At 45.5% G+C, this 22,244-nt stretch overlaps 1 protein-coding gene across 1 annotated transcript in view; it reads left to right on the top strand.

The window, feature by feature from the left end:
* Positions 1-22,244, top strand: part of EFNB3 (ephrin B3) — a 111,717-nt gene that overhangs the window by 79,277 nt on the left and 10,196 nt on the right. The window contains exons 2-4 of the mRNA XM_075855534.1: positions 1,872-2,167; positions 5,836-5,928; positions 10,059-10,157. Of these exons, the coding sequence (XP_075711649.1) occupies positions 1,872-2,167; positions 5,836-5,928; positions 10,059-10,157 (488 nt within the window). The remainder of the gene's footprint in view (positions 1-1,871; positions 2,168-5,835; positions 5,929-10,058; positions 10,158-22,244) is intronic.

The following is a 22,244-nucleotide window of genomic DNA, read 5'->3' as shown; positions in this document are numbered from 1 at the left end:
TCCTGCTAATACAGCTGCTAGACTTGTTTGAACTGAACACAGCAGATTAAATCTCTTTCCTATCTGGATTCTAACTTCATACTGTGGCTCTTACCTGCACTAATACATTGTAACAAACCCTCAGCGCAGTAGAGAGATTTGTGCTGCTGCTGTGTTTAGTTCACAGAGGATTGCCTAGACTGGATACAATTGTAACAAGCCCTCAGTAGCTGTCAGGTCAGGCTTTCAGCCTCTGAATGTAAATAATGTTCCCATTCACTGACTGAAATCAGAGGTCTTGTAAAAGGTGAGGCAATAAAACACATAGTATATAAGAAAATGTCATACCTTGCAGGTTCCCTCCAGAGGATCCAACATTGTTACTGTATGAGAGGAGCTGACGGGTGCCCTAAAAAATCCAACAGATTTAACCCTTCATAATACAACGGGCAAAATCCTCAACAAAATCGTTGTGTGTGAACGTGGCCCAGCACTGACTGTGCGGTTCTTCTCACTGTATTGTAACTCGCAGAGAATGCTGAGCAGCGTCTCACAGTGCGGGGTCCAGGGAAGAGACCCCAAAAAGATGGAATTTATTTTCATTTGTGTGCAAATATAAGAGGATGTTAGCATGACACTGTTATGGGAGCACTGTGGTTGTTACTGTTATGGAGGCACTGGGGGTACAGGACCTGTCAGTATCATGGGGGAGCACTTTGGCTGTCAATGTGAGGGGGAGCACTGTGACTATCACTGTTATGGGAGCATCGTGGCTGTCACTGTTATGGGGGCAATGTGGCTGTTCTTTTTATAAGAGCACTGTGTCTGTCACTGTTATGGGGTACTGTGGCTTTACTGTTATGGGACACTGGCTCTTACTGTTATGGGACACTGTGGCTTTCTCTGTTGTGGGGACACTATTGCTATGACTTTGGGTGCACTGTAGCTGTTATTGCTATGGGACACTGTGGATGTCCCTGTTATGGGGCATTGCGGCTATCACTGTTATGGGGTGCTGTGGTTTTCACTGGTACAGAGGCACTGTAGGTTGCACTGTTATGGGGAGAACATGGCTGTTTTTGATACGGGGCACTGTGGTTGTCACTGCTGTAGGGTCATTAGAGCTTGCACTTTTATAGAAGCAGAGTGGCTTTTACTGTTAAATATCATTGTTATGGGGGCACTGTGGGCGGCTCTGTTATAGGGGCATTGTGTTTAGGCTTTAATGAGAGCACTGTCGTTGTTCATCTTATGGCTTCTGTGGCAGACTGTTATGGGGAACTGGGTTTTTGAATGTTATGGGGCACTTGGCAGACACTGTTATAGGGGCACTGTGGTTATTAATGTTATGGGGCACTGTGTTGGACAATGCTATAGGGGCACTCTGGTTATTAATGTTATGAGGGCACTGTGACTGACTCTGATGGGCACAATGTGACTGGCTCTGTTACACTAGCACTATTCTTGTACTATCATTGGGGCGCTGTGGCTGTTAAATATTTTAGAAGGTAGATCCACTCTGAAGACTTGTAAGACAAGAATATGCTGTTAAACTAATGATATTATAGTCTGGAAACGGTGGGTTACAAACTATGCCACAATCACCCAGCTTTCCCAGCAACAGAAGGCTGAATAGAATTATTAACAACTATTTAATGAATATCTGTGGCGCAGGTGACCACGGGTTCTGCCATGTGACCACCAGTGCTAATAAACTGTAAATAAGATATATGTATATTATATATGTAATAGCTATATGTATACAGTGACCTATTACTACTGGCGCACTAGACCCTGACTGCCAGACACAATATTAGACTGGTATTAATTAGTAGATAATAACTATATTGTAATAATATCATCTGGTGACCTCTCCTCCTCTCTCTTACTAGGTTTCAGGATGCAGAGGGATACGTGTTATATCCACAGATCGGGGACCGGTTGGACTTGTTGTGTCCTCGCTCTGAGCCCCGAGGTCCTTTTTCCTCATCACCCTATGAATATTATAAGCTTTACTTGGTGGGCACGGACGAAGAGGTAGTAACGTGTTCTGTCCTGCGGACGCCAAACCTCCTCCTCACCTGTGATCGCCCCGGGCAAGACCTTCGATTTACCATCAAATTCCAGGAGTACAGCCCCAACCTGTGGGGTCATGAGTTCAAATCCCACCGGGACTACTACATCATCGGTGAGCACTTCTTTTATTAGGGATGATGACACATAATCTGCAACCCTCAATCATGCTGCCCTAAATATAGATAATAATATCGTTTTAATATATCTTTATAGAGTCGGAGATCCTTTTTTCTGATACAGAGCTCCAAATTCCTTGCATAGTCATGAATTTAAAACACAAAATTCTGCCTTCCTGTGGCCACCACTAGAGGGAGCTAAGAGCTCACTGCATTCATTGAACCTAATAATACCACAGTCTGCAGTAAGCTGCTAGGCTCCCCCTAGTGGTGACTGCAGGCACAGAATGTTATGAGTTAAACCAATGTATATGCAGGGGATTCAGAGCTCAGAATCAGGAAAATTGAACTGCTGAATTCATATTTCCTTCTAGCTTAGCATGGTCTTCCAACAGGTCCCCCCTCCATTTCTGTATGAGGGAGGAGAATGGACAGACCCTCTGAGGGCCACAAAAATACAGTATAATCTAAAAAGACAATCATTTGGTAAGACCTGAGGCTTTAAAGGAAGACTGGGTAAAACTGATACTCTGTTATGCCTTGTGCAGGGCCTATGGGACGGAGCACAACACAGGGAATCTCTGTTTGTCATGCACCGCCCCCTCATGGCCTTCTAGAGGCATAACACACTGGGGTCTCAGTTTTAGCCTGGACTGTTTTATCTCTCAGAGTTCGATTATCTTAGCCTTATTAGCGTTATCCCTAGGAAACTCGCATTTCTTACAGATTAAAACAGATGTGTCTAGACGATGCTCCGTTCAAAAGTTATTGCATTTCAAACATTAATAGATGTGGGGGGGCGCTGTTGCATTGATGTCTTTGGAAATAATCTGCCAATGTCAAAGGTGAAAAGTGGTACTGCAACAAACCGCGGTAAACCGCTACAAGATTTGCAATGGAACTATCCCCTAAAAATGTCAGACCCTTATTTTAATAAGCGTTACTGATTCTACAACATAAGATCTTGTAGGGGATAGCAATTTTATAGGAATTGTTAATAGTCCTTTAAGTAACGGTAAGAAACTGGAGATCAAGGCTGATGGTGTAAATGGCAGCAACCTATCGGCTTTTGTTACGATATTTAATTAAGTCATACTAAAATCTGTTTATGGGACCATGAGCGCCAGATCTATGTGATTACCCAAAAAGTCATGGCCGAGGGTTAAAATGGATGTCCTCTTCATTCTGGGAATCAGTGGGAAGCACAGTTAGCAGACCTTCATCAATGTTGTCCTGCCAATGACTTACCTAGAAGAGAGGGGGCCCAATAGCAGAGATCAAAATAGCCCCCCATTATGGTACCTGGTTTTGAAACCCAGGACAGATGACCCCTCTATGTCCTTTCCATGCCCCTTATGCCAATTTTAAGGTCCCTTGCTCGTTAAGAATGCAGTACCTCTGAAGAAGGGAGTTCTGCACGAGCTCTGGTCCAACTAGATCTGAGCCCCTTCTGTCCAAGCGGCTCTATAGCAGCAAGTTCTGCCTCTATGGTATGTACACCCTTTTCTTCTGATATCTCCTTGACTCATGATTGGTCCTCGTTGGGTGTTGGCGATCAGTTGACTACACCCTGAGATCTTCAATGTCATTTTGGTCCTTCTTGTTCTGTAATGATTCCATCTTCGAGGGAAGTGACTTTCCACCTCGGCTTCCATACACCCCCCTCTTCCTGTCACCTTCCCGTAGTCCTTCTCCATACCGTTCCTGGAAAACGTTGGTGCCGTAGCTCCCCACCCTTCATATCTCGCCTGCCAGCCTCTCCCTCCATACTCTGCTGTGCTTCCCCCCCCCCCCCCCGGGGTGCTCTTGTTTACTGTGCCAGTGAGCGAAAATAACAAGATCTGACATTTAGGTCAGGAATCGAGTGGGGGGGTACACGACTAGCAGGCCGGGAGGAAAGTGTCTACCTCTGACACTCATCATCACCACCAGACTCACTTACCTGCTGCTAATTACCACACGGCTCAGAGGATTGTGCGAGAAGACATAGGTAATAGAGGGGACCATTCGTAAATTAGTTTATCTGGTTTTTTTTAATCAGCGAAGACACATCAGTCGTGTAAGGTTCACAGCAATGTCACATGAAAAATTTGGAAAATGATCATCTACAGACAAATCACAATAGGTTCCAGACCTTAACCACCCTCCTTTCTAAATGTGGTCAGACTTAGTTAAAAAAAAAAAAAAGTAGGTATTTCCCTTTAAAAAAAATGGCGCATGTCACTCTATAATTTTCCACGCTGCCCTTCCCTAGTGGACATCATCAGGATGCCCTGGCAATGGCCACCTCGGTGGAATGTTTCCGGGCCCTCTCATGTTTAGGTGTCCTTCAGAGGAACAAGAAGCCCTCCAATATCATGGTTCTTCACCCAGGAGTGGTCGTAAACAGAGAAAAGATCAATAGGTGGGCCACTTGCCCTGAATTTGCCAAGAGGAACATTTTTGTCATAGAGTAGATTCCTTACTGATGCCCCCATTTATCTGATGGACCTTAATCCACTAGTAATTGCAAGCCATTGGGAACATTAACGTCGTCCCTAACATACAATAACTACGGGACCACTACGCAGGTCATAACTTCCACCCAGATCTATACTGTCCTCCTTCTTCTCTTCTTGTTCTTCCATGTGTCCACCAGGACGCTCCTCTATAGAGTGTCTACTCTACTGTATATAGATAATACCTGTATATGTCCCTAGAAGCGGTCAGGTCCATAGACGTCCATGTCTTGTCAGGTCTTGGCTTACATGATGGACTTTTGGTCAAATGCTTATCCAACGTTAAAGTGCTTTACGGTATGAATCTGTGGACCCATGCTGGTGGTTGTATGGTGGAACCAGGAGGTCCAGAGTCATGGTGGAACCAGTAGAACCAAAGGCACGGTGGGAAATTCTTTCTTAAGGGAGTCTACCTGCCTTGCCTGATCCCGGCCTTCATGGTTTGACTTTTTTTCCCCAAGATTCAAAAACTGGATGAAAACCGGCAATGAAGGCCAATTGTGGGATTCTCGAAAATTTCTGTGCATATCCGAGATATACCAACGAGGCACTGGCCATTGTTCTTCACTGTCATGAGACATCTGCCCACGCATGACCACCTCCTTTTATTCGTCTATAGAGCTTTCCTATACTCTCTATACTGTTGGGTACCCAGCAGGCAATGCTCTCTTTTTCCAGTCCTTTCCCTATAGAACCCATCTGTGCTGTCTGAATTCTCCCTTCCCTTCTCTCATCATATCTATGTCCCCCCGCTCTCCCACCCTCCCCCTTTTCTAACCCTGTCCCCAACAGGCATGTCATTCTACACCCTCTGTCTCGCCGCCGCCCCCCCCCCCCCCCATTGCCCGAGCCTCTGATTGGCTGCGGTCGCTCTCTTCCGTGACAAGGGACAGTGGTGGACATGATTTAATAAAACAGGACCCAAGATGGCTGTCAAATCTCGTTAACAAGTGAGCTCGTTTAGCCTACAATGCTTTTTAACAAAGGTTGAGTCATATACAGAGATGTACACACGTGCTCAGCGACCTTAAATGTAACGCGTTCCGTGAAGCGCTTTATAATAGTCTTTAGTATTTATATACAATGAAAATGAACTAGAATATTAAAGACGTGTCCTATTTTTGCCCATTCTTCATTTGGTAAATACTTTGAACATCTCATTTCAGCCACCTCGGATGGTACCCTGGAGGGGTTGGAGAATCTCAGCGGTGGTGTGTGTGAGACCAAAGGCATGAAGGTCACTTTAAAGGTTGGACAGAGTAAGTATCTCACTACATGTCTAGACTTAAGAAAAGGGTCAATTAATTACTGGGGGGCAGAAGAAAAGAGAAAAAAGTGACCCAAGATGATGCTAATAGTATGATAAGGAGGAGAGGGTTGTGCTTCGAGAGGATGGGGAAGATGAAGGTAAGACTGAGAAGATGATGAAGATGTGTCCAATGGAAGGACTCAATGATGATTCAGGCATGACTAAAAGAAAGATGATAGTGGTATGGAAGAAGGGAATAGTCACTGGTGATGGTGTGTCCAAGTGATGGGATCAAGGACCAGAGGCTATGTAGGTAAGACAGAGAGGATAGGGAAGATGAAGGTAAGACTAAGAAGATGATGAAGATGTGTCCAACGGAAGGACTCAATAATGATTGAGGTTTGACTAAAAGAAAGATGATAGTGGTAGGAGGAAGGGAATAGTCACTGGTGATGGTGTGTCCAAGTGAAGGGATCAAAGACCAGAGGCTAAGTAGGTAAGACAGAGAGGATAGGAGCAATTACTCGAAGAATAACTGAGAAGGAGTAGTGACTGGGAATAATAAATGTATGAGTAGAATTTGGAGATGATGAGAAGTATCGGGTAGTCAACGGAGTTGATAGAAGTATGACTCAGGAGAAGGGAGCAGCGACTTGAGATAATAGTGGCATGACTAAAAGGAGGGAAACAGTGACGAGATTATTGAAGGAACCAATGCCCAGAGATGACGGAGGAATCAGTGATTGGAGATGATGGAGATATGACTGAGAGGAGGAGAGCAGAAACTAGAGATGATCAGAGAAGTGGAGGAGTCAATGAAGTTTGAAGATGAGATCAACAACAAACGAGCATTTATTATTTGTCGTTTGATCACTAAGCATGTTTACGATCGCTCAGGCAATCATCGACTTTAGGTCAATGAATCAATGCCCAGAGATGGTGTTGGTAAAAGAAATCGAGGGATCAGTGACTGGAGATGATGGAGATAAGACTGAGTTTATAGAGGGATGACTGAGAGAAAAGGGGAATTTACTGGAGATAATAAAGATATGACTTGGATGCTGGAGACATCACTGAGAGGATGGCGTTACTGACTGGAGACAATGGAAGTATAATGAGGATGGGGCCAGTGACTGGAGATGATGGAGGTATGATGAGGATGGGGCCAGTGACTGGAGATGATTGAGGTATGATGAGGATAAGGCCAGTGACTGAAGATGATGGAGGTATGATGAGGATGGAGCCAGTGGCTGGAGATGATGGAGGTATGATGAGGATGGGGCCAGTGGCTGGAGATGAAGGAGTTATGATGAGGATAAGGCCAGTGGCAGGAGATGATGGAGGTATGATGAGGATAAGGCCAGTGACTGGAGATGATGGAGGTATGATGAGGATAAGGCCAGTGACTGGAGATGATGGAGGTATGATGAGGATAAGGCCAGTGACTGGAGATGATGGAGGTATGATGAGGATAAGGCCAGTGACTGGAGATGATGGAGGTATGATGAGGATAAGGCCAGTGGCAGGAGATGATGGAGGTATGATGAAGATGGGGCCAGTGACTGGAGATGATGGAGGTATGATGAGGATAAGGCCAGTGGCAGGAGATGATGGAGGTATGATGAGGATGGGGCCAGTGGCTGGAGATGATGGTGGTATGATGAGGATAAGGCCAGTGACTGGAGATGAATGAGTTATGATGAGGATAAAGCCAGTGGCAGGAGATGATGGAGGTATGATGAGGATGGGGCCAGTGGCTGGAGATGATGGAGGTATGATGAGGATGGGGCCATTGACTGGAGATGATGGAGGTATGATGAGGATGGGGCCAGTGACTGGAGATGATGGGGGTATGATGAGGAAAAGGCCAGTGGCAGGAGATGAAGGAGTTATGATGAGGATAAGGCCAGTGGCAGGAGATGATGGCGGTATGATGAGGATAAGGCCAGTGACTGGAGATGATGGCGGTATGATGAGGATAAGGCCAGTGACTGGAGATGATGGAGGTATGATGAGGCTGTGGCCAGTGACTGGAGATGACGGGGGTATGATGAGGATGTGGCCAGTGGCTGGAGATGATGGGGGTATGATGAGGATGTGGCCAGTGACTGGAGATGATGGGGTTATGATAAGGTTGTGGCCAGTGGCTGGAGATGATGGGGGTATGATGAGGATGTGGCCAGTGACTGGAGATGATGGAGATGATGGAGGTATGATGAGGATAAGGCCAGTGGCTGGAGATGATGGGGGTATGATGAGGATTTGGCCAGTGGCTGGAGATGATGGGGGTATGATGAGGATAAGGCCAGTGACTGGAGATGATGGAGGTATGATGAGGATAAGGCCAGTGACTGGAGATGATGGAGGTATGATGAGGATAAGGCCAGTGACTGGAGATGATGGAGGTATGATGAGGATAAGGCCAGTGGCAGGAGATGATGGAGGTATGATGAAGATGGGGCCAGTGACTGGAGATGATGGAGGTATGATGAGGATAAGGCCAGTGGCAGGAGATGATGGAGGTATGATGAGGATGGGGCCAGTGGCTGGAGATGATGGTGGTATGATGAGGATAAGGCCAGTGACTGGAGATGAATGAGTTATGATGAGGATAAAGCCAGTGGCAGGAGATGATGGAGGTATGATGAGGATGGGGCCAGTGGCTGGAGATGATGGAGGTATGATGAGGATGGGGCCATTGACTGGAGATGATGGAGGTATGATGAGGATGGGGCCAGTGACTGGAGATGATGGGGGTATGATGAGGAAAAGGCCAGTGGCAGGAGATGAAGGAGTTATGATGAGGATAAGGCCATTGGCAGGAGATGATGGCGGTATGATGAGGATAAGGCCAGTGACTGGAGATGATGGAGGTATGATGAGGATGTGGACAGTGACTGGAGATGATGGAGGTATGATGAGGCTGTGGCCAGTGACTGGAGATGATGGGGGTATGATGAGGATGTGGCCAGTGGCTGGAGATGATGGGGGTATGATGAGGATGTGGCCAGTGACTGGAGATGATGGGGTTATGATAAGGTTGTGGCCAGTGGCTGGAGATGATGGGGGTATGATGAGGATGTGGCCAGTGACTGGAGATGATGGGGGTATGATGAGGATGTGGCCAGTGGCTGGAGATGATGGGGGTATGATGAGGATGTGGCCAGTGACTGGAGATGATGGGGTTATGATGAGGATGTGGCCAGTGGCTGGAGATGATGGGGGTATGATGAGGATGTGGCCAGTGACTGGAGATGATGGGGTTATGATGAGGATGTGGCCAGTGACTGGAGATGATGGAGGTATGATGAGGATGTGGCCAGTGGCTGGAGATGATGAGGATGTGGCCAGTGACTGGAGATGATGGGGTTATGATGAGGATGTGGCCAGTGACTGGAGATGATGGGGGTATGATGAGGATGTGGCCAGTGGCTGGAGATGATGGGGGTATGATGAGAATGTGGCCAGTGACTGGAGATGATGGAGGTATGATAAGGATGTGGCCAGTGACTGGAGATGATGGGGGTATGATGAGGATGTGGCCAGTGACTGGAGATGATGGAGGTATGATGAGGATGTGGCCAGTGACTGGAGATGATGGAGGTATGATAAGGATGTGGCCAGTGACTGGAGATGATTGGGGTATGATGAGGATGTGGCCAGTGACTGGAGATGATGGGGGTATGATGAGGATGTGGCCAGTGACTGGAGATGATGGAGGTATGATGAGGATGTGGCCAGTGGCTGGAGATGATGAGGATGTGGCCAGTGACTGGAGATGACTAGAGGAGTGGTATAACATGCAGAGACTACGGGGGTCGGGATTCTGGATTTACCAGTCTGGTATTTTTGTTATTCTATGAATACTTGAGAGGAGGTTGAGGATCCTCACAATACTCCGGAGAGGATAAAAGGTATCAGCTGGAGTCCCGGGCTTAATTGGATGTCCCCTCCTATTCATATGCACAGTGATGGCACTTACATATATTTGTAAGTCGTTATTTAAAACTTCATTTACATTGGAGTGATATTCTCCTCCCAGCATTCAGCCAGCTCTTAAAGTGATACACACCCATTATTTCTAGTCACAAATTCATGACCTTATTAACCCCTCTCTCTTCTTAATCTTCTTTTTCCAAGATCCAGATGGAGGGAACCATCCGCGCAGACCTTCAGTGAGAGATAAAGATTCAGGATTATTACCGCCAATACCAAACCCGGACTCCCCCGGCTTTGCAGGTGAATTTCAGTTCCTCACTCTCCTATATGGCGACGACTTATATGACAAACATCTCCTACTCTCAAGTGACCAGATTTATCTCAAGTAACATAAATATATCTTGATTAATCTTTTGTTATAGACCCCCAAAAAATTGCCCAAAAACAACGCCTCTCCACCCGCTGGTCGGCACTTTCGTAGCTGAAACTCTAATACATCCCTAACCCACCGCAATCAGCAGCCCTACAAACATGTATGGGAAGCGAAGGGTTAATATGTTCTGTAAAAATAAAGGCTAGACTGCGGTGGGGCGAGAGGGCCGCGCGGTTGGTTTTGCGGCACAGGACAGGGAGCCACTGAGCTGTCAGTTTGAAGGATATTCTTTAATAAAGCCGACAATTTGGACAGAAGGAAGACAGTGGGGCTGAAAGCGAGGAGATGAGACACTTATTATGTCTGAAACCGCTAGGAGACCTTAGCCCCACCGCCCCGTCTTCGCCTCACCACCCCCGGCGTTCAGCTGATTTAATGCGTTCCGCTAGTTAAAGTGCAGATTCAATCTTTTTAATTAGACTTAATTAAAACAGTTTATTTAAACCCAAGTGATACTGCCTGAAGCAAAAACGGGCGAGGGGGGCACCTCATAGAGACCACTCTGATACTACTGTATAACACTATAGGGGGAGGATGTCTATACTGTCACCCTTCGAAGTTAGTGCAAACTCATGTCCCTGCTACCCCGCAGGAGGAGGAGTAGACTCATAGCTCTCTTCTATATATATCACCCTGCAGGAGGAGGAGTAGTCTCATAGCTCTCTTCTATATATATCACCCTGCAGGAGGAGGAGTAGACTCATAGCTCTCTTCTATATGTATCACCCTGCAGGAGGAGGAGTAGACTCATAGCTCTCTTCTATATGTATCACCCTGCAGGAGGAGGAGTAGTCTCATAGCTCTCTTCTATATATATCACCCTGCAGGAGGAGGAGTAGTCTCATAGCTCTCTTCTATATGTATCACCCTGCAGGAGGAGGAGTAGACTCATAGCTCTCTTCTATATATATATCACCCTGCAGGAGGAGGAGTAGTCTCATAGCTCTCTTCTATATATATCAAGCTGCAGGAGGAGGAGTAGTCTCATAACTCTCTTCTATATATATCACCCTGCAGGAGGAGGAGTAGACTCATAGCTCTTCTATATGTATCACCCTGCAGGAGGAGGAGTAGACTCATAGCTCTCTTCTATATATATCACCCTGCAGGAGGAGGAGTAGACTCATAGCTCTCTTCTATATGTATCACCCTGCAGGAGGAGGAGTAGACTCATAGCTCTCTTCTATATATATCACCCTGCAGGAGGAGGAGTAGACTCATAGCTCTCTTCTATATGTATCACCCTGCAGGAGGAGGAGTAGTCTGATAGCTCTCTTCTATATGTATCACCCTGCAGGAGGAGGAGTAGACTCATAGCTCTCTTCTATATATATCACCCTGCAGGAGGAGGAGTAGTCTCATAGCTCTCTTCTATATGTATCACCCTGCAGGAGGAGTAGTCTCATAGCTCTCTTCTATATGTATCACCCTGCAGGAGGAGGAGTAGACTCATAGCTCTCTTCTATATATATCACCCTGCAGGAGGAGGAGTAGACTCATAGCTCTCTTCTATGTATATCACCCTGCAGGAGGAGGAGTAGTCTCATAGCTCTCTTCTATATGTATCACCCTGCAGGAGGAGGAGTAGACTCATAGCTCTCTTCTATATGTATCCCCCTGCAGGAGGAGGAGTCTCATAGCTCTCTTCTATATGAATCACCCTGCAGGAGGAGGAGTAGACTCATAGCTCTCTTCTATATATATCACCCTGCAGGAGGAGTAGACTCATAGCTCTCTTCTATATATATATCACCCTGCAGGAGGAGGAGTAGTCTCATAGCTCTCTTCTATATATATATATCACCCTGCAGGAGGAGGAGTAGACTCATAGCTCTCTTCTATATATATCACCCTGCAGGAGGAGGAATAGACTCATAGCTCTCTTCTATATATATCACCCTGCAGGAGGAGGAGTAGACTCATAGCTCTCTTCTATATATATCACCCTGCAGGAGGAGTAGACTCATAGCTCTCTTCTATATGTATCACCCTGCAGGAGGAGTAGACTCATAGCTCTCTTCTATATATATCACCCTGCAGGAGGAGGAGTAGACTCATAGCTCTCTTCTATATATATCACCCTGCAGGAGGAGGAGTAGTCTCATAGCTCTCTTCTATATGTATCACCCTGCAGGAGGAGGAGTAGTCTCATAGCTCTCTTCTATATATATCACCCTGCAGGAGGAGGAGTAAACTCATAGCTCTCTTCTATATATATCACCCTGCAGGAGGAGGAGTAGTCTCATAGCTCTATTCTATATGTATCACCCTGCAGGAGGAGGAGTAGTCTCATAGCTCTCTTCTATATATATCACCCTGCAGGAGAAGGAGTAGTCTCATAGCTCTCTTCTATATGTATCACCCTGCAGGAGGAGGAGTAGACTCATAGCTCTCTTCTATATGTATCACCCTGCATGAGGAGGGGTAGACTCATAGCTCTCTTCTATATGTATCACCCTGCAGGAGGAGGAGTAGTCTCATAGCCCTCTTCTATATGTATCACTCTGCAGGAGGAGGAGTAGTCTCATAGCCCTCTTCTATATGTATCACCCTGCAGGAGGAGGAGTAGTCTCATAGCTCTCTTCTATATATATCACCCTGCAGGGGGAGGAGTAGACTCATAGCCCTCTTCTATATGTATCACTCTGCAGGAGGAGGAGTAGTCTCATACCCCTCTTCTATATGTATCACTCTGCAGGAGGAGGAGTAGTCTCATAGCTCTCTTCTATATGTATCACCCTGCAGGAGGAGGAGTAGTCTCATAGCTCTCTTCTATATGTATCACCCTGCAGGAGGAGGAGTAGTCTCATAGCTCTCTTCTATATGTATCACCCTGCAGGAGGAGGAGTAGACTCATAGCTCTCTTCTATATATATCACCCTGCAGGAGGAGTAGTAGTCTCATAGCTCTCTTCTATATGTATCATCCTGCAGGAGGAGGAGTAGACTCATAGCTCTCTTCTATATATATCACCCTGCAGGAGGAGGAGTAGTCTCATAGCTCTCTTCTATATGTATCACCCTGCAGGAGGAGGAGTAGACTCATAGCTCTCTTCTATATATATATCACCCTGCAGGAGGAGGAGTAGTCTCATAGCTCTCTAATATATGTATCACCCTGCAGGAGGAGGAGTAGTCTCATAGCTCTCTTCTATATGTATCACCCTGCAGGAGGAGGAGTCGTCTCATAGCTCTCTTCTATATGTATCACTCTGCAGGAGGAGGAGTAGTCTCATAGCTCTCTTCTATATGTATCACCCTGCAGAAGGAGGAGGAGTCTCATAGCTCTCTTCTATATATATCACCCTGCAGGAGGAGGAGTAGACTCATAGCTCTCTTCTATATGTATCACCCTGCAGGAGGAGGAGTAGACTCATAGCTCTCTTCTATCTGTATCACCCTGCAGGAGGAGGAGTAGTCTCATAGCTCTCTTCTATATGTATCACCCTGCAGGAGGAGGAGTAGTCTCATAGCTCTCTTCTGTATATATCACCCAGCAGGAGGAGGAGTAGACTCATAGCTCTCTTCTATATGTATCACCCTGCAGGAGGAGGAGTAGACTCATAGCTCTCTTCTATATGTATCACCCTGCAGGAGGAGGAGTAGTCTCATAGCTCTCTTCTGTATATATCACCCAGCAGGAGGAGGAGTAGACTCATAGCTCTCTTCTATATGTATCACCCTGCAGGAGGAGGAGTAGACTCATAGCTCTCTTCTATATGTATATCACCCTGCAGGAGGAGTAGACTCATAGCTCTCTTCTATATGTATCACTCTGCAGGAGGAGGTGTAGACTCATAGCTCTCTTCTATATGTATCACCCTGCAGGAGGAGGAGTAGTCTCATAGCTCTCTTCTATATATATCACCCTGCAGGAGGAGGAGTAGTCTCATAGCTCTCTTCTATATGTATCACCCTGCAGGAGGAGGAGTAGTCTCATAGCTCTCTTCTATATATATCACCCTGCAGGAGGAGGAGTAGTCTCATAGCTCTCTTCTATATGTATCACCCTGCAGGAGGAGGAGTAGTCTCATAGCTCTCTTCTATATATATCACCCTGCAGGAGGAGGAGTAGTCTCATAGCTCTCTTCTATATGTATCACCCTGCAGGAGGAGGAGGAGTCTCATAGCTCTCTTCTATATATATATATCACCCTGCAGGAGGAGGAGTAGTCTCATAGCTCTCTTCTACATGTATCACCCTGCAGGAGGAGGAGTAGACTCATAGCTCTCTTCTATATATATATATATATATCACCCTGCAGGAGGAGGAGTAGACTCATAGCTCTCTTCTATATGTATCACCCTGCAGGAGGAGGAGTAGTCTCATAGCTCTCTTCTATATGTATCACCCTGCAGGAGGAGGAGTAGTCTCATAGCTCTCTTCTATATATATCACCCTGCAGGAGGAGGAGTAGACTCATAGCTCTCTTCTATATATATATCACCCTGCAGGAGGAGGAGTAGTCTCATAGCTCTCTTCTATATATATCACCCTGCAGGAGGAGGAGTAGACTCATAGCTCTCTTCTATATATATCACCCTGCAGGAGGAGGAGTAGACTCATAGCTCTCTTCTATATTTATCACCCTGCAGGAGGAGGAGTAGTCTCATAGCTCTCTTCTATATGTATCACCCTGCAGGAGGAGGAGTAGACTCATAGCTCTCTTCTATATATATCACCCTGCAGGAGGAGGAGTAGACTCATAGCTCTCTTCTATATTTATCACCCTGCAGGAGGAGGAGTAGACTCATAGCTCTCTTCTATATATATCACCCTGCAGGAGGAGGAGTAGACTCATAGCTCTCTTCTGTATGTATCACCCTGCAGGAGGAGGAGTAGTCTCATAGCTCTCTTCTATATATATCACCCTGCAGGAGGAGGAGTAGACTCATAGCTCTCTTCTATATATATCACCCTGCAGGAGGAGTAGACTCATAGCTCTCTTCTATATGTATCACCCTGCAGGAGGAGGAGTAGACTCATAGATCTCTTCTATATATATCACCCTGCAGGAGGAGGAGTAGACTCATAGCTCTCTTCTATATATATCACCCTGCAGGAGGAGGAGTAGACTCATAGCTCTCTTCTATATATATCACCCTGCAGGAGGAGTAGACTCATAGCTCTCTTCTATATGTATCACCCTGCAGGAGGAGGAGTAGACTCATAGCTCTCTTCTATATATATCACCCTGCAGGAGGAGGAGTAGACTCATAGCTCTCTTCTATATATATCACCCTGCAGGAGGAGGAGTAGACTCATAGCTCTCTTCTGTATGTATCACCCTGCAGGAGGAGGAGTAGTCTCATAGCTCTCTTCTATATATATCACCCTGCAGGAGGAGGAGTAGACTCATAGCTCTCTTCTATATGTATCACTCTGCAGGAGGAGGAGTAGACTCATAGCTCTTTTCTATATGTATCACCCTGCAGGAGGAGGAGTAGTCTCATAGCTCTCTTCTATATGTATCACCCTGCAGGAGGAGGAGCAGTCTCATAGCTCTCCTATATATATCACCCTGCAGGAGGAGGAGTAGACTCATAGCTCTCTTCTATATGTATCACCCTGCAGAAGGAGGAGCAGTCTCATAGCTCTCTTCTATATATATCACCCTGCAGGAGGAGGAGTAGTCTCATAGCTCTCTTCTATACATATCACCCTGCAGGAGGAGGAGTAGACTCATAGCTCTCTTCTATATGTATCACCCTGCAGGAGGAGGAGTAGTCTCATAGCTCTCTTCTATATGTATCACCCTGCAGGAGGAGGAGTAGACTCATAGCTCTCTTCTATATATATCACCCTGCAGGAGGAGGAGTAGACTCATAGCTCTCTTCTATATGTATCACTCTGCAGGAGGAGGAGTAGACTCATAGCTCTTTTCTATATGTATCACCCTGCAGGAGGAGGAGTAGTCTCATAGCTCTCTTCTATATGTATCACCCTGCAGGAGGAGGAGCAGTCTCATATCTCTCTTCTATATGTATCACCCTGCAGGAGGAGGAGTAGACTCATAGCTCTCTTCTATATGTATCACCCTGCAGGAGGAGGAGTAGACTCCTAGCTCTCTTCTATATATATATATATATATATATATATATCACCCTGCAGGAGGAGGAGTAGACTCATAGCTCTCTTCTATATGTATCACTCTGCAGGAGGAGGAGTAGACTCATAGCTCTTTTCTATATGTATCACCCTGCAGGAGGAGGAGTAGTCTCATATCTCTCTTCTATATATATCACCCTGCAGGAGGAGGAGTAGTCTCATAGCTCTCTTCTATATATTTCACCCTGCAGGAGGAGGAGTAGTCTCATAGCTCTCTTCTATATATATCATCCTGCAGGAGGAGGAGTAGTCTCATAGCTCTCTTCTATATATATCACCCTGCAGGAGGAGGAGTAGTCTCATAGCTCTCTTCTATATATATCACCCTGCAGGAGGAGGAGTAGTCTCATAGCTCTCTTCTATATATATCACCCTGCAGGAGGAGGAGTAGTCTCATAGCTCTCTTCTATATATATCACCCTGCAGGAGGAGGAGTAGACTCATAGCTCTCTTCTATATGTATCACCCTGCAGGAGGAGGAGTAGTCTCATAGCTCTCTTCTATATATAAGGAGTAGTAGACTCATAGCTCTCTTCTATATGTATCACCCTGCAGGAGGAGGAGTAGACTCATAGCTCTCTTCTATATATATCACCCTGTAGGAGGAGGAGTAGACTCATAGCTCTCTTCTATATATATATATATATACCACCCTGCAGGAGGAGGAGTAGACTCATAGCTCTCTTCTATATATATCATCCTGCAGGAGGAGGAGTAGACTCATAGCTCTCTTCTATATATATCACCCTGCAGGAGGAGAAGTAGTCTCACAGCTCTCTTCTATATATATCACCCTGCAGGAGGAGGAGTAGACTCATAGCTCTCTTCTATATGTATCACCCTGCAGGAGGAGGAGTAGACTCCTAGCTCTCTTCTATATATATATATATATATATATCACCCTGCAGGAGGAGGAGTAGACTCATAGCTCTCTTCTATATGTATCACCCTGCAGGAGGAGGAGTAGACTCATAGCTCTCTTCTATATGTATCACCCTGCAGGGGGAGGGGTAGTCTCATAGCTCTCTTCTATATGTATCACCCTGCAGGAGGAGGAGTAGACTCATAGCTCTTTTCTATATGTATCACCCTGCAGGAGGAGGAGTAGACTCATAGCTCTCTTCTATATATATCACCCTGCAGGAGGAGGAGTAGTCTCATATCTCTCTTCTATATATATCACCCTGCAGGAGGAGGAGTAGTCTCATAGCTCTCTTCTATATATATCATCCTGCAGGAGGAGGAGTAGACTCATAGCTCTCTTCTATATATATATCACCCTGCAGGAGGAGGAGTAGACTCATAGCTCTCTTCTATATATATCACCCTGCAGGAGGAGGAGTAGACTCATAGCTCTCTTCTATATGTATCACCCTGCAGGAGGAGGAGTAGACTCATAGCTCTCTTCTATATATATATCACCCTGCAGGAGGAGGAGTAGACTCATAGCTCTCTTCTATATGTATCACCCTGCAGGAGGAGGAGTAGACTCATAGCTCTCTTCTATATATATATATATATATATATATATATCACCCTGCAGGAGGAGGAGTAGTCTCATAGCTCTCTTCTATATATATATATCACCCTGCAGGAGGAGGAGTAGTCTCATAGCTCTCTTCTATATATATATATCACCCTGCAGGAGGAGGAGTAGTCTCATAGCTCTCTTCTATATATATCACCCTGCAGGAGGAGTAGTCTCATAGCTCTCTTCTATATGTATCACCCTGCAGGAGGAGGAGTAGACTCATAGCTCTCTTCTATATGTATCACTCTGCAGGAGGAGGAGTAGACTCATAGCTCTTTTCTATATGTATCACCCTGCAGGAGGAGGAGTAGTCTCATATCTCTCTTCTATATATATCACCCTGCAGGAGGAGGAGTAGTCTCATAGCTCTCTTCTATATATTTCACCCTGCAGGAGGAGGAGTAGTCTCATAGCTCTCTTCTATACATATCATCCTGCAGGAGGAGGAGTAGTCTCATAGCTCTCTTCTATATATATCACCCTGCAGGAGGAGGAGTAGTCTCATAGCTCTCTTCTATATATATCACCCTGCAGGAGGAGGAGTAGTCTCATAGCTCTCTTCTATATATATCACCCTGCAGGAGGAGGAGTAGTCTCATAGCTCTCTTCTATATATATCACCCTGCAGGAGGAGGAGTAGACTCATAGCTCTCTTCTATATGTATCACCCTGCAGGAGGAGGAGTAGTCTCATAGCTCTCTTCTATATATAAGGAGTAGTAGACTCATAGCTCTCTTCTATATATATCACCCTGCAGGAGGAGGAGTAGTCTCATAGCTCTCTTCTATATATATCACCCTGCAGGAGGAGGAGTAGTCTCATAGCTCTCTTCTATATATATCACCCTGCAGGAGGAGGAGTAGACTCATAGCTCTCTTCTATATATATATATACCACCCTGCAGGAGGAGGAGTAGACTCATAGCTCTCTTCTATATATATCACCCTGCAGGAGGAGGAGTAGTCTCATAGCTCTCTTCTATATGTATCACCCTGTAGGAGGAGGAGTAGACTCATAGCTCTCTTCTATATATATATATACCACCCTGCAGGAGGAGGAGTAGACTCATAGCTCTCTTCTATATATGTCATCCTGCAGGAGGAGGAGTAGACTCATAGCTCTCTTCTATATATATCACCCTGCAGGAGGAGGAGTAGACTCCTAGCTCTCTTCTATATATATATATATATCACCCTGCAGGAGGAGGAGTAGACTCATAGCTCTCTTCTATATGTATCACCCTGCAGGAGGAGGAGTAGACTCATAGCTCTCTTCTGTATATATCACCCTGCAGGAGGAGGAGTAGGCTCATAGCTCTCTTCTATATATGTATCACCCTGCAGGAGGAGGAGTAGACTCATAGCTCTCTTCTATATGTATCACCCTGCAGGGGGAGGGGTAGTCTCATAGCTCTCTTCTATATGTATCACCCTGCAGGAGGAGGAGTAGACTCATAGCTCTTTTCTATATGTATCACCCTGCAGGAGGAGGAGTAGACTCATAGCTCTCTTCTATATATATCACCCTGCAGGAGGAGGAGTAGTCTCATATCTCTCTTCTATATATATCACCCTGCAGGAGGAGGAGTAGTCTCATAGCTCTCTTCTATATATATCATCCTGCAGGAGGAGGAGTAGACTCATAGCTCTCTTCTATATATATATCACCCTGCAGGAGGAGGAGTAGACTCATAGCTCTCTTCTATATATATCACCCTGCAGGAGGAGGAGTAGACTCATAGCTCTCTTCTATATATATATCACCCTGCAGGAGGAGGAGTAGACTCATAGCTCTCTTCTATATGTATCACCCTGCAGGAGGAGGAGTAGTCTCATAGCTCTCTTCTATATATATATATATATATATATATATATATCACCCTGCAGGAGGAGGAGTAGTCTCATAGCTCTCTTCTATATATATATATATATATATCACCCTGCAGGAGGAGGAGTAGACTCATAGCTCTCTTCTATATATATCACCCTGCAGGAGGAGGAATAGACTCATAGCTCTCTTCTATATATATCACCCTGCAGGAGGAGGAGTAGACTCATAGCTCTCTTCTATATATATCACCCTGCAGGAGGAGAAGTAGTCTCACAGCTCTCTTCTATATATATCACCCTGCAGGAGGAGGAGTAGACTCATAGCTCTCTTCTATATGTATCACCCTGCAGGAGGAGGAGTAGACTCCTAGCTCTCTTCTATATATATATATATATATATATATCACCCTGCAGGAGGAGGAGTAGACTCATAGCTCTCTTCTATATGTATCACCCTGCAGGAGGAGGAGTAGACTCATAGCTCTCTTCTGTATATATCACCCTGCAGGAGGAGGAGTAGGCTCATAGCTCTCTTCTATATATGTATCACCCTGCAGGAGGAGGAGTAGACTCATAGCTCTCTTCTATATGTATCACCCTGCAGGGGGAGGGGTAGTCTCATAGCTCTCTTCTATATGTATCACCCTGCAGGAGGAGGAGTAGACTCATAGCTCTTTTCTATATGTATCACCCTGCAGGAGGAGGAGTAGACTCATAGCTCTCTTCTATATATATCACCCTGCAGGAGGAGGAGTAGTCTCATATCTCTCTTCTATATATATCACCCTGCAGGAGGAGGAGTAGTCTCATAGCTCTCTTCTATATATATCATCCTGCAGGAGGAGGAGTAGACTCATAGCTCTCTTCTATATATATATCACCCTGCAGGAGGAGGAGTAGACTCATAGCTCTCTTCTATATATATCACCCTGCAGGAGGAGGAGTAGACTCATAGCTCTCTTCTATATATATATCACCCTGCAGGAGGAGGAGTAGACTCATAGCTCTCTTCTATATGTATCACCCTGCAGGAGGAGGAGTAGTCTCATAGCTCTCTTCTATATATATATATATATATATATATATATCACCCTGCAGGAGGAGGAGTAGTCTCATAGCTCTCTTCTATATATATATATCACCCTGCAGGAGGAGGAGTAGACTCATAGCTCTCTTCTATATATATCACCCTGCAGGAGGAGGAATAGACTCATAGCTCTCTTCTATATATATCACCCTGCAGGAGGAGGAGTAGACTCATAGCTCTCTTCTATATATATCACCCTGCAGGAGGAGTAGACTCATAGCTCTCTTCTATATGTATCACCCTGCAGGAGGAGGAGTAGACTCATAGCTCTCTTCTATATATATCACCCTGCAGGAGGAGGAGTAGACTCATAGCTCTCTTCTATATATATCACCCTGCAGGAGGAGGAGTAGACTCATAGCTCTCTTCTGTATGTATCACCCTGCAGGAGGAGGAGTAGTCTCATAGCTCTCTTCTATATATATCACCCTGCAGGAGGAGGAGTAGACTCATAGCTCTCTTCTATATATATCACCCTGCAGGAGGAGTAGACTCATAGCTCTCTTCTATATGTATCACCCTGCAGGAGGAGGAGTAGACTCATAGCTCTCTTCTATATATATCACCCTGCAGGAGGAGGAGTAGACTCATAGCTCTCTTCTATATATATCACCCTGCAGGAGGAGGAGTAGACTCATAGCTCTCTTCTATATATATCACCCTGCAGGAGGAGTAGACTCATAGCTCTCTTCTATATGTATCACCCTGCAGGAGGAGGAGTAGACTCATAGCTCTCTTCTATATATATCACCCTGCAGGAGGAGGAGTAGACTCATAGCTCTCTTCTATATATATCACCCTGCAGGAGGAGGAGTAGACTCATAGCTCTCTTCTGTATGTATCACCCTGCAGGAGGAGGAGTAGTCTCATAGCTCTCTTCTATATATATCACCCTGCAGGAGGAGGAGTAGACTCATAGCTCTCTTCTATATGTATCACTCTGCAGGAGGAGGAGTAGACTCATAGCTCTTTTCTATATGTATCACCCTGCAGGAGGAGGAGTAGTCTCATAGCTCTCTTCTATATGTATCACCCTGCAGGAGGAGGAGCAGTCTCATAGCTCTCCTATATATATCACCCTGCAGGAGGAGGAGTAGACTCATAGCTCTCTTCTATATGTATCACCCTGCAGAAGGAGGAGCAGTCTCATAGCTCTCTTCTATATATATCACCCTGCAGGAGGAGGAGTAGTCTCATAGCTCTCTTCTATATATATCACCCTGCAGGAGGAGGAGTAGACTCATAGCTCTCTTCTATATGTATCACCCTGCAGGAGGAGGAGTAGTCTCATAGCTCTCTTCTATATGTATCACCCTGCAGGAGGAGGAGTAGACTCATAGCTCTCTTCTATATATATCACCCTGCAGGAGGAGGAGTAGACTCATAGCTCTCTTCTATA

Source organism: Rhinoderma darwinii, chromosome 3, assembly GCF_050947455.1.
Source record: "Rhinoderma darwinii isolate aRhiDar2 chromosome 3, aRhiDar2.hap1, whole genome shotgun sequence".
Lineage (NCBI taxonomy): Eukaryota > Metazoa > Chordata > Amphibia > Anura > Rhinodermatidae > Rhinoderma > Rhinoderma darwinii.
Note: the sequence above shows the minus strand (reverse complement) of the source record. Positions and strands in the feature narration are given on the sequence as shown.